This window comes from Chaetodon auriga, chromosome 12, assembly GCF_051107435.1.
Source record: "Chaetodon auriga isolate fChaAug3 chromosome 12, fChaAug3.hap1, whole genome shotgun sequence".
NCBI lineage: Eukaryota > Metazoa > Chordata > Actinopteri > Chaetodontiformes > Chaetodontidae > Chaetodon > Chaetodon auriga.
In genome coordinates, this window is record NC_135085.1 from 24,933,833 (window position 1) to 24,945,658 (window position 11,826).

At 49.3% G+C, this 11,826-nt stretch overlaps 1 protein-coding gene across 2 annotated transcripts in view; it reads right to left on the bottom strand.

The window, feature by feature from the left end:
• Nucleotides 1-10,498, bottom strand: part of adcy8 (adenylate cyclase 8 (brain)) — a 71,225-nt gene extending 60,727 nt beyond the window's left edge. Inside the window, exon 1 of one of the 2 annotated variants that reach the window (XM_076744788.1) lies at nucleotides 8,311-10,498. In XM_076744788.1, coding sequence (XP_076600903.1) covers nucleotides 8,311-9,219 — 909 coding nt within the window. In that variant the 5' untranslated portion in view covers nucleotides 9,220-10,498. The remainder of the gene's footprint in view (nucleotides 1-8,310) is intronic. The other variant, XM_076744787.1, reaches the window with a different exon arrangement.
• Between the last annotated feature and the right edge of the window lie 1,328 nt (nucleotides 10,499-11,826).

The window sequence follows — 11,826 nt, forward strand, 5'->3', positions numbered from 1 at the left end:
AAGGTTTAAGAGCCCGAAGCAGAGAGCAGACAGAGGAGGAGACGAGCCGCTGTGAGGCGTCTGTTTTACGGCTTTGGAGCCCAGACTCAGGGGCTGTAACTCTGCCAGACAGCCTGATTCACGTGGGCTCGCCGAGGACGAGGCCGGAGGAGTAAACACGGTGACAAACGGTGGCCGATGCCAAAATCCTCTCGGTGAAGTTTGAGATGGCAGTGAGCCAAATGTTAAATCAAGAGCTTCATTCTTTTCGCCTCTAAAATGACTGAAAATGGCCAAACTGTCCGTGCGTCGTCCACATCAGTGTCTTTTAATACCTTGTATGAAAACTGACTCTCACTCTGTTAAACTGTACCGTCGTATCTGGGAAAGATTTCTTTCACTTCCTGCAGATGTTTCATCATAAAACACCTCCAGGTACTTAAAATGGATTTTACTTTTAATGTGAAGGAGATGCTTCAAGTGTTGATTGTATTAACAGCAGCAAATTTAAACAACGTCTCACTAAGATCTGATAAAAACTGTTGTGCCTGCTCACGACCCTGCTTGAGAATTTAGTAAGTTTTCTAGGTACAAAATGAATATTTGGAGGAAGCTTTTATAATATTGCATGATTTTAAAAGACCACTTTGGCCATCAATACGTCCCCTTCGGAGGCATCTCCTAAAAAGACCCGTTTGGATGGTTAAATTGTAATAACTGCTGATTTCTAAATGGATGAATAGTATTTGTGGCCTGCTTTTGAGGTCATTCATGACAGAAGACTGAGAATGAAGGACGGTAAAAGCTTTTACGTCTGTAGCAATTTTTGCAGTCTGGGAGGTCACAGCACCAAAATGTCACTGGAAAAGTCCGCCATTAAAGGCTCAAAAAGCTGCAGCTGATGGCCCTGATCCTTCATTAAATATTAAGGGTGGCTGAGTGCAGTGTCTGGTAACAGCCAGATTGTCCGAGATCAATCGTACGAAACGGGCGAGATAACGGAGGAGGAGAAGGTGAAAGAGAGGTGAGGGGGGAGGAAGGAGGGGAGATAAAGGATTCCCTCCTCCCTCAGAAACCATCTCTCCTCAGGCTGAGTCAGTCGGCCGCTCGCGGAGGAAACGTCTTCAGAGGGAAACCAGAGTTAAGCTGCAGATAGACGGCGGCGAGGTGAGCCGTCATCTGGAGGACGAGCAGACTTTAAAGGTCGCAGCGAATCCAGGTAACAGGAACCGTGTCAGGACAAACATGGCCGCCTTTCACTCAGTCAAGGTTCAGGGAAGCAGAAATTCTGCCTAGTAACAAGTGACCACAGGCCGCAGGGAACAGTCCAACAATAGGTAATAAAAGCACAACAGTGTTGGAGAGTCACAGCTTTTTAATGAGTTTTTCAGTCTTTCCAAAGCTCAAGAGTGACGAGACCAAAGTGAAAAACAAGAATTTATCGAAGGGAACACAGAAACGGTCCACATCAGACTGACATCTGCAAAATTCTTCACTGAAGTCAGCAAACGGTGTCGTGATCAGCCAGGAGCACTGTTTGCAAAAAAACCCTGAGAATCAGTTTCTTAAAATCTGAAGCACACACACACATATTTCCAGGGCACGCTAACGGCTAGCGCTCAAAAACGCGTGCATGTAGCCTCCTCACGATAAACACACTGGGTCGGCTTTGTTCTCTATCTCCTCTGTGCAGCCGGCGCTCCAGGTAAGCCGAGGTTGACCTTGAAAGGGGAAACTGCAGTGAGCTTGAAGAACGGCTAATCAGTGGGTGTGAAGCTCCTGCCGTGTGTGTGTGTGTGTGTGTGTGTGTGTGTGTGTGTGTGTGTGAGACAGAGGGAGGAAGCTATTGACGGTTTTATAACGCTCTTAGCTGCATGAGAGCTCTCCCCTAACACCAAAACACACACATTATCATACACACTCCCACACAAACCAGAACAGCCTAATCGCTTATTTACTGACACCTCTGTTCATTGAACAGCTAGCAAAAGGCTAAATACCCTCTGCACAAAGGCAGCCATCAATACAGCAGCGAATGGAGAACCAGAATCAGGTCTATTCGGAGTCTTTTCAGGAGGAGAAAAAAGCCAACAGCAGGTCAATATGATCTCATTGTACTGAGAACCAGAGGATGGGATCCGATCGTATTGGTGTGAAGGTTTTAAAGGAAACGCAGCGACAAACACCGAAGCCTTCGACAGGCCGGAGACAAAGGATGTGGGGCCAGCATGAGAGGCTCTAAAGAGACGGAGCCGGATCGATGGAGGCTATTCAGAGTCTGACGGGAACAATCAGGGAGCCGTGGACAACTCTCAATTCTATTTATAACTCCTGCTACCAAAATAATAAATAAAACCTCTGAAAATTCAAGCCGAAATGGAGCCGAGTCAGTCGACTCAGAGATGAATCTGAGTGACAGCAGAGATGTTCGGGTTGATCACGGCTGGCAGGAAGAACATCAACATACCGCTTCAGTGCGACCTCCACGGCCTTCACACGGTGATGGTGGTTTGGTGGCTGCTTCCACGTCTACAAAGACTCTGCATGTAGTGCATGTTCATGAAATCACACCTGTACACAGCATCTGAGTCAACGCACCAGATGTCCTGATATTCCTTTAAAATGATGTGTCTGAGTCTGTGACGTGGAGACACTGAATCAAACGTTCACGCTTTTCGTCCCTGTTTAACTTTGTGGTTGGGAGACGTTTGATTAATCCAGAGCTTCGTTTTCTAATTGAACTGACAGTCAGCGTCCTCCTGCTCGCGTCTCCTCTCTGTAGTTAATATGTACGTTATATGTTCACCACATCCTTAAGCAAACACAATTAATGAGAGCAGATTAGCAGCGCTCGAGTCGAGGATGTTTAATTTCACAGCGAGCCCGGTCGTCCTAACACGGCATGAGCCGTCCTAATCCCCCGCCGCCGCCGCGTCCGTCCGCCTGAACATGTAAGGCCCTGATCTCCGAGCATCTCCACGTCGACTAATATCAACACGCCATGCTAACGTAATCCCTCGCGCCCACAGAGCAGCCAGCGAGCTAATGCTGCTAATAATGACACGAGTTCAGACTTAACTCAGCCGGAGTGGAAGCTGATGAACTTATGACCGAACTTAGAAAAACAGACTCGGACTTTGCTGTTTGGCTGTTTGTTCACGTTAATGGTGGATTTGGCGGAAAGGTTTCAGCATCTGGGCTCAAACTGGGCTGAACTGAAGTCAGTTTACAGATAAAAACTTCATTTTTAATCTGCAGTTACTTGGTTGCTTTGAAATGACTTTGAAGTGCAACAACAACCTTTCTGACTGTGGTTTTGATTGATGAACCATTTCGTAGAAGATGGTGAAAAATGTCCCTCATGAGTTCCCAGAGTCCCAGGTGACGTCTTCAGGTGTCTTTTTTTCCCCAGTTGGTGGTAAAACCCAAAGATGTTCAGCTACCAAACAGAAAAAGCAGGATGTAATCCCACTTTTAAAAATGACTCAAAACAATTAATCAACAAAATTGTTGCTGATTCATTTTCTGTTGATCGACCGATGGATTCATTGATTTAGTCGCTGCAGCTCTAATTGAAATTACAACCCGGAGAAAGTCCAAGAAAAGTTTGGATGCTGTGTAAAACATGAGTCAAACAGAATAAACTCAACTAAAAGACAAAATCTTTAATGTTTGAGCTGATCAGCCTCACTGATTTCTACTTCGTCAACTGAAATATAAATGCAGACGGTCTGTTTAGACTCCAGTCTTCACGCGTGTTCTCAGATTTTGTTCATACTAACCATCACAATGTGCACAGAAACGTGTCGTCTGGGCGTTAGACCTCAGAACACTGTGGTATTTCAAGCATTTCAGGAGGCGTTTAGAGCAGCAAATGGAAAAGCTTTTATGGACTGACGACAGGCAGCTGAATCGCAGTTGTGTTGAATCTATCAGGTTTTATTGATCTGCTAAAATCATAAAACGCTGCAATCATCCGCCCCAAAGCAAAGCGTCACGCTCTCGAATCCGGAGAGCGGCAGCCTCGACCTCTGACCTTTCCTCTGCGAGACTCGCCGGGTCGCTGGCTGAGAGCGGAGTGACACAGCTGACCCACGCGAGGGGGAGCTGGGAAAACCCCCCTGAGCTCCACAACAAGAGACACGCAGTGCGGCGCACAGTCAGCTGCATCACGTCTCCAGCCATGTACACGGCCACGCACGGGTCAGCGGCGTCAGCTGAGACGCAGAAGTGAAGCATGATGGGATTCAGCGTGACACGGGTAGAGGGACGAGGCTCTGTCCGTCCAGCCCTCAGATCAGGCGCCGTGCTGCTCCGTGTCTTTTTACAGCGTTTAGGCTGCAGCACGTGAGGCTTCCGCGGTATTTTTGGTGTTTCCTGCACGTATGAGTCTGAGCTGAGTCAACAAGCGCCACGAGAATAAGTCATGAGTCACATGTTCTCTGAGCACAGCCCGGCGTCCCGCTTTGTGGGAGACGGCACAGAGAGATGTGGCTTTCGTCTGCTGTCGTGTACGTACACGGCTCAGGGTGGAGGTCGTCCTCACCTGCCTGCCCTTCATCCCTCCCTCCTGTGCTCGTCTGGGCGTGGCTCTTCCTTTTCCCACCTGCTGCCACTCAACCTGCACACCTGCAACCCATCTGCTCGCCCGCTCCTGCAGTATATTTACCTCAGCTCTGAGAACAATCACTCCAAGCGAAAGCTGCCAAACCTCCGAGGGGTGTCTGTCTTTGAGCCGCTGTCAGAACCTTTCTGTGTCGATCATTACTTTCTTATAAGTTTTGTCTGACAAAATAAAACAGACAAAAGCTGCAGATCCTGCAGAGACTGTTTCATTTTCACATGAGCAGATGTAAGATCCATTTGATTAAAGTAAGTCTGTGTTACATCAAATGTCTAAATTATTCTGAATATTTTCTGATTGAATTTTTGACAAAATGTGCTGAAATTTTGGATTTTGGGCCACAGAACCGTAAATTAGCTGATTCTTTGATATGATCTTTACTGATTGAATTCCTTTATGAAGGCTGTTGAGATCAAATTGAAACTGACAGATTTGGGAAGTTTGGCATATTTCAACAAGGAATATTCAGCAGAATCGTGTGAAAGTATTTAAGACTATGGCCTCCCGGGCAGAAGGTCTCTTCTGTGAATGTGCTGACGGTGCGTTTGTTCTGAAGGACGTTGGATACCTGCTTTGCTCGCGTTGCAGGTTCAGCAGGTGCGTTTCTGTCTGACGGACAAACTGAAGCCATTCGCAGACTCTGATTTGTTGTTTTGTTCGGTTCATGTTTCTTTGTGTTCTGTTGTATTTCCTGTTTCTGTATTGTCCACATTTACAGCCTGTAATCCTCAGCATTATAATGTTAATGCGAACAGCTCGAGCCACTGAGAGAGGTGGAGGCGAGCACATCTAACTGCTGATGTAAAGAGTTTGAGACCTTCAGTCTGAAATGAGACAAATGCTCCACTTCAGAATATTTAACACTCCTCTCAAGAAAATAAAACCTCCTTCAAAGCACGTCTTTGATTTTTACCACACAGTGAAATTAAACACCTCCAGTCCACTTTTCTATCAAGACGTGCACATCCAGCGCTTCATCTACTCATCACTGAACCAATCAAGACAACATTTTAAAGTGTGTTGATGTAAAATGTGGAGGACGTGTGTTTACACTCCAACAAACAAGCTCCATTAAAACCAACCAGGACCAATGAGTCGAAGAGGGAAATGAAAAAACAACTGTTGACTGATGAATAATTGTCTTATTAGCCTTGAGTGCACACTGGTGGGTCTATAATCCCTTCAACACACTTTTAGAAACACTAATTAACAGGGAGCAAAAACATTTCAACAGCATAAACTGAAATCTGTCAAGTGTTCACCTACATGGTCCAGTCAAAGAGCATTTTGTTGATTTAGCTGGTGGAGACGTCACACACAGCAGGTGAGGACACAAACTGGGGGAGAATTATGGGAAGGAGGCCCTTCCTCATGACAAACAACAGAAACCTTTCTGGGGGCAGAGTTTAAAAAGCTTTTGCTCTGCATCCATAAATCAACCAGAGGAACTGTAGACTGCTGGAAACTGTAGGTTTTTAATGCATTTCACAAGCTGAGTCTGACATTTCAGCCACTGCCTCCAAAAGCAGCGACTGGAGGGAGGAGCAGGAAGGCCTTGTTCACACTGCCAGCTCAATTCAGACTTTGCTTTATCCAGACTGTATCCAGGCAGACTTTAGAAAGTCTGGACAGCATGAAAGGCCAGTTTTGGATCCGAGCCACAGTTGGAGGTGGATTGAAATGTGATTCCGATCCGGTTTCTGCAGATGCATCTCAGTCTGGGCGCTCAAATCAATTTTCTTTTCTTTCAAATCAAGATTTCTTGGCATCAGTCGACAGGCAGCGACGTCAAATCCAGAATGACTGAAGTGCATCAGACCAGCTGAGCCGAATCCACGCAGTGTGGAGGACAGCAGAGGACAACAGTCTCCTGCATTATACCTTCACCATGTTTCAGCAGTATCTTCCTCTCTGAGTGGAAGTTCAGTGACAGAGCGCTCAGGGATGAAGACTGTGTGCTTCGCTCCCTCCTCCCACCTCAACACTGAACTGTCATCTATAGGACTCATGTGCATGGAGGCTTTTTTCCAGACGCCCAGCACCACTTTCAAACTCAGCTGGAAGCAGCTTTCATGTCTGCATTACGTCCACCATTGTTCTCATTCTGCTGTTAGCACTAATAAATATGTAGCTGGAACAGCTACAGAACAGACGGGAATGTCCAGACTATCAGATACTGAGCAGCAGCTAAAGGTTTTCACTCCAGGCTTCTGCTAATCTTGAACAGTCCAGTTTGTAACAGGAGAAGTGATTGGCTGACTGACTCTGATCTCTGTGTGTGTTTGCATCCATGTCAGATGAACAGTTAGAGCTCACTTCATCCCCAAATTTTAGGAGACGGAAACTTAAATAAACAGCTTACTGCCTTCAGTCTTCAGCTCTGACACACACAATCAGTGAATATTCCTCTAAAAAACACTCCTTGGATGTCTCGTCTGTAAGTTTAGGACAGACAACGAGTCCTGAGCTACTCATCTGATGATAAGTCCAATGTCCTGGAAGACACAGCTCGTACACTGCATGGTTTTTACTTAGAAGTATTAAAAAGGGACGGGGACGCATGTCTGCTGTATCTGACAGCAGTGGACATTTAAATCAGCTGTAAGAAAGAAAGAAAGAAAGAAAGAAAGAAAGAAAGAAAGAAAGCTGATTTATGATTATAACATTCACCAGTAGGGGGTGCTAGACCTATTTGGAACTGGTGCATTTCAGGTCCTCTCAGTGTGTGTGTGTGTGTGTGTGTGTGTGTGTGTGTGTGTGTGTGTGTGTGTTGGACAGCTCCTGGTGCTGAAGCCTCAGCAGTCAGACCAGGCTGGTGCCTCGTTTCCTCCAGAAAACTGAAACCTTTCACAGAAATAAAGTCAAGACCTGACGAATCAAGAAATCTGAGACTCAGAGCGACAAGCAGCCCAACCGAGCCGACGCTCGCTCACACACGCCGAGTCACTGAAGAGGAAGGACGGGGTCAGGTGCAAAGAAACTGCTGCCAGGTTTAGCTTTTAGGATCAGGAGCTGCATTCCCTCACAGCTGAGAGCTTCAGCAAACACCTCGTCAGGCGTCAGTCAGCGCTCTGCACTCAACATCAACAAGTCTGGAAGTTCCTCTGAGGAACAAGGAGGTGGAGGAGGTGGGGGGGGGGCACCAGGAGGCAGGAAGAAATGCCGATGGATGGTGAGGAGGTGAATACAGGGGAGGAAGAGGAGGAGAGCTGCGACAAACAAACATTTTCACTGTCAAGTAATCTGTCAGTTATTGTCAGTTGTTGTCGACATTTGAGGACGTCGTCACAAAATCAGAGGTGACGTCCTCAAACCGAAGACATTCAGTTTACTGTGAAAGAGGAGTAAAGACATCGATTACTCATGGGGATTAATCGATCATCAAAACAGCTGCCGATTAACTGATTTATCGTTGCAGCTCTGAAGAGGAGAAGGAGGGAGGAGAAGAAATGGAAAGTGGATAAGAGGAGGAATGGGGGAGGTGGAGGGAGATGAAGGAGGAAGAAGAGGAGGTCAGTAAAGGAGGAGAAGAGGAGGAGAAGGATGGAGGAGGGGGAGAGAAGAGGAAGACTGAGATGGAGGAGGAGAGGAGGCTAGAGGAGCAACAAAGAGGAGACAAGCAATGAAGACATAAGGGGGAGGGGTGGAACATGAAGGGGAAAGAGGAGGTCATTAGAGTCGGGTGAGGAGCACAGGTGAGCTTTTACCTGGTTGGTAGAGAGCTGTGCATTCTGGGAGATGAGCAGCTGGACCAGGATGTGGAGCCCCGAGGTGAACAGGCCGGCCAGGATGGCCCAGGTGAGCGGCAGCGGCAGCATGCTGTAGGTGGCGAACAGGGTAAACAGCACGTATCCCACCCCGTCCCCCAGCAGCCCGTAGCCCAGCCCGGCCGCCAGGATCTGCGTGGCCATGGCCACCCAGGTGACCACGCCGCTGTACTGCAGGTAGCTGTGCGACGTGGTGTCCTTCCGCACCACCACTAAGGCACAAATGACGACTTCGATGCCCGTGAAGAAGCCCAGGAGCGTCCCTTTGATCGGGTCCATCGGGGAGGAGGCCAGCGTGAGGTGCAGCACCAGCAGGGTGAGCTTGGTCACCACGTCCAGGATGTTCATCACCACCACCGACTTGCGCCTCTGGCCCAGAAAGTAGCGCTGGTACAGACGCTCCAGGTCGCGAGACTTGAAGGCGTTCCGCAGCGTGGGGAAGATGACGCCCCGGTACGTGTAGCCCCAATTCAGGAAGAAGTCGGAGTTGCTCGGTGCACAGTCGATCTGCAAGAAGCCCAGGTCGCTGCTGGCGCGCTCCGGGAATACCTTGGTCCCGCCGTTGTTGTGCCGGTCTCCCACCGACGTCCGCCCCGCCGACTGCTTCCGCGCGCCCTGGCTCGGGTCGTAGGGGTCATCCGGCCCGATGCCCTTCACCCCTTCTCCGCCTCCGCCGCCCTGCTCGTGGATGAAGCGCTGCTCGGTGATGTGCCGCACCGCGTTCTGCCACAGCAGCCGTTTGGGTCGCGCGCTGCCGCTGCTGTTGCTGTTGTTGCTGCTGCTCGGGGTCTTGTTGATGGTGTACAGCTCCTCGCTCGCGCTGGAGCACCGGACCTCGGACAGCTCCATCACCGCTGCCGCTTGTTGCTCTTGTTGTTGTTTTCTTCTCCTATCGCTCGTGTCGGTTAATATTATCCCTGCCTTCCCGGTTGCGAGTTAGCTCAGCGATTTTGGGGAGACGACGTCCTCTCGTGCGCATTGAACCGGGGGCGCGTGCCTCTCTCTCGGGTTGCGGCGAGCACGGCTCGGGGTAAAGCGCAGTTGGAGGTCATCGTCACGCAAACGATCCCACTGAAGAAACAAGACATAAATCCGACTCGAGTGGAAAAGCATCTCCCGAATTAACCGCGTACCATCCCAACCACCATCATCGTGCACCCTGTCCGCGTGCTGAAGGCTAAAAATCACCGGGCGGCGTGTCCAAGCAGCAGCTCGAGCCACCGTGCGCCGACCGTCCGCACCATCAGGGTGCCGCGGCGTCACGGAGAGCCGGGATCCGTGAAAGCAATTCGGAGGTTGGCGGTGCAAGCGGCGTCAGGCAGCGGCTCGCGCAGAACGGATCTTTGATGTGAACCCCAAAAATGGCTCGCGCGTCGTTGGCACAGCTGGGTCCGTTCACTTTGCCATTCTCTTTCTATTTACGGGCGCCGCTGTGGAGCACAAAAAGGCTCAAATTTACACGTTAATTCCCGTTTTCTGGAGCGTTCATGAAAGATGCACGAAAAAGACAAATCCGGTATGTAAACAGCCGAGAGAAAAGGCCAAAAAAGACAGAAAATCCGTTTGTAGGATCCGTGTGTGAAAGCCGCAGTGGTCTGGAGCCAGAGCGCGGACGGAATTGTCAACTTGTAGCTCGAGAGGCTCCGCAGACAGGATCAGTGTCGAGTGCTCGAGCTCCGCAGCGCGGATCAACCCTCCTTCTCGCGCCTCTCCATCGACACGAGGGGCTCGCGCTTGAATCAACACCTGGCTGGGAGGGGGGGCAGCGACGAACGGCGCCGAGACACACAACGACCCTCCGTCCAGTAGGTGAACAGACCTACTCGGTTGTCTCTCTGCGGAGACAGCGCGAGGAGCGACTCGTCTCCATGGACAGTGTCCAGAAAATGATGCCCTGTATGTTCCCGTGCAGCGCGCGAGGATGACAGTGAACCCTCCTTACTCCTCCTCCAGTTCCTCCAGTTCCTCCTCCTCCTCCTCCTCCTCCCGTGAGCGAGTCCTCCCGGTTTGCCCCCTTTATTCTTCCTCTTCTTCTTCGTGTCCTTCTCCTCCACCTCCTCCTCCTCAGTGTTAAGGGCGAGCAGCAGCCGCGTGGAGTGGATGTGCGGAGAGCGCGAGGCTGGTCAACGAAAGGCACGGAGGAGCGCGCGAGTCAGCTGGGCTCCGATTTGACGTCACAACCACCTCTGGATATGCGTGCGTGCGTGTGTGTGTGTGTGTGTGTGTGTGTGTGTGTGTGTGTGTGTGTGTGCCCCCCTCCCCTCCTTGTCTTAGCCGTCTTTGTCGTCCCATGCGCCTCTTCTCCTCCATTTCTATCCTTTCCTTCTTACTCCCGTCTTTCTCCACCTCCCTTCATCCATCCCTCTGCTCCCACATGTTCCTTTGCCTTTTGCCTCTCCCTCTTTCTCATCCCTCTTCACTCTCTTCTTCTTCGTGGGTCCGTTTGCTGAGGTCAAGGCGTCATAGACTCATTCCAGACATCAGTGAGCTTCCAGCTTTGAGGCATGAAGCCGATATCACAACAAGGCAGAGGCAGAGGCAGACAAGGATACCAATATTGGATGATTCTGTAAATCATTTCTAAAATCTGGGCCATTAGCCATCCCTAATCAAACTGTCTGTGCCTGGGTTGCATTGTGGGTAATGTAGGCGCCAGATTTTGACAAGAACAATGTTAAAGAACAGTTAATGAAAAGCAAAAAACTCTGGTCTCCTGCATGAAAGTCAGACGATACACAACCATCCATCACCTCCACCTCCACACTCACCAGGGTGCTTGGTTTTCCCAGTTTGTGGGGAGGAGTGTGGTGGTCTGCTCAGAGCCCGGACCTCAACCCCACCCAGCACCTCTGGGATGAACTGGCATGTCGACTGGGAGCCAGACCGGATCACCATCACAGGAGTGGAGGCCGTTAAAGCAGCAGATTAATGCCCCTGATTTTACCACGACACCTTCAACAGTCTCACATGGGTGAAAATGTTTGGGTGTCCACAAACTTTTGGACATGTAGTGTAAACTTAATAATCAATGAGTGAGAGTTATTGGTAACAAATATGGATAAAGTCAGAAATGATCTGATTTAACAAAGCCCGAATGACGTCAGCATAATAAGCAGTGAATGCTAAACATGACACATTTAGCATGAAAGGACGTAAAACCACCATAAAAAACAGCATCAGGCTTTTGTTAAACACTAAACACAATGTCCTTTTTCCTGACAGGTGACCTCTTGTGGTTGACTGAATAATGACTTTTGTCTCTCAGAAAAAGGAAGAAGGAGCGTGACGTAGTTATAGCGACAACAAACCTCAGCAGGAGGTTTGGGTGGAGACAGCGTTCACGTCCTGCCTTCAAACTGTCGCATCCTTTCACCCATGACCACCATCCTTCCCTGACCATGTCCAAGTAGTCTTTGGAGGCAGCAGGTCAAAAAGTATGATAAAAAAAAAAAAGCT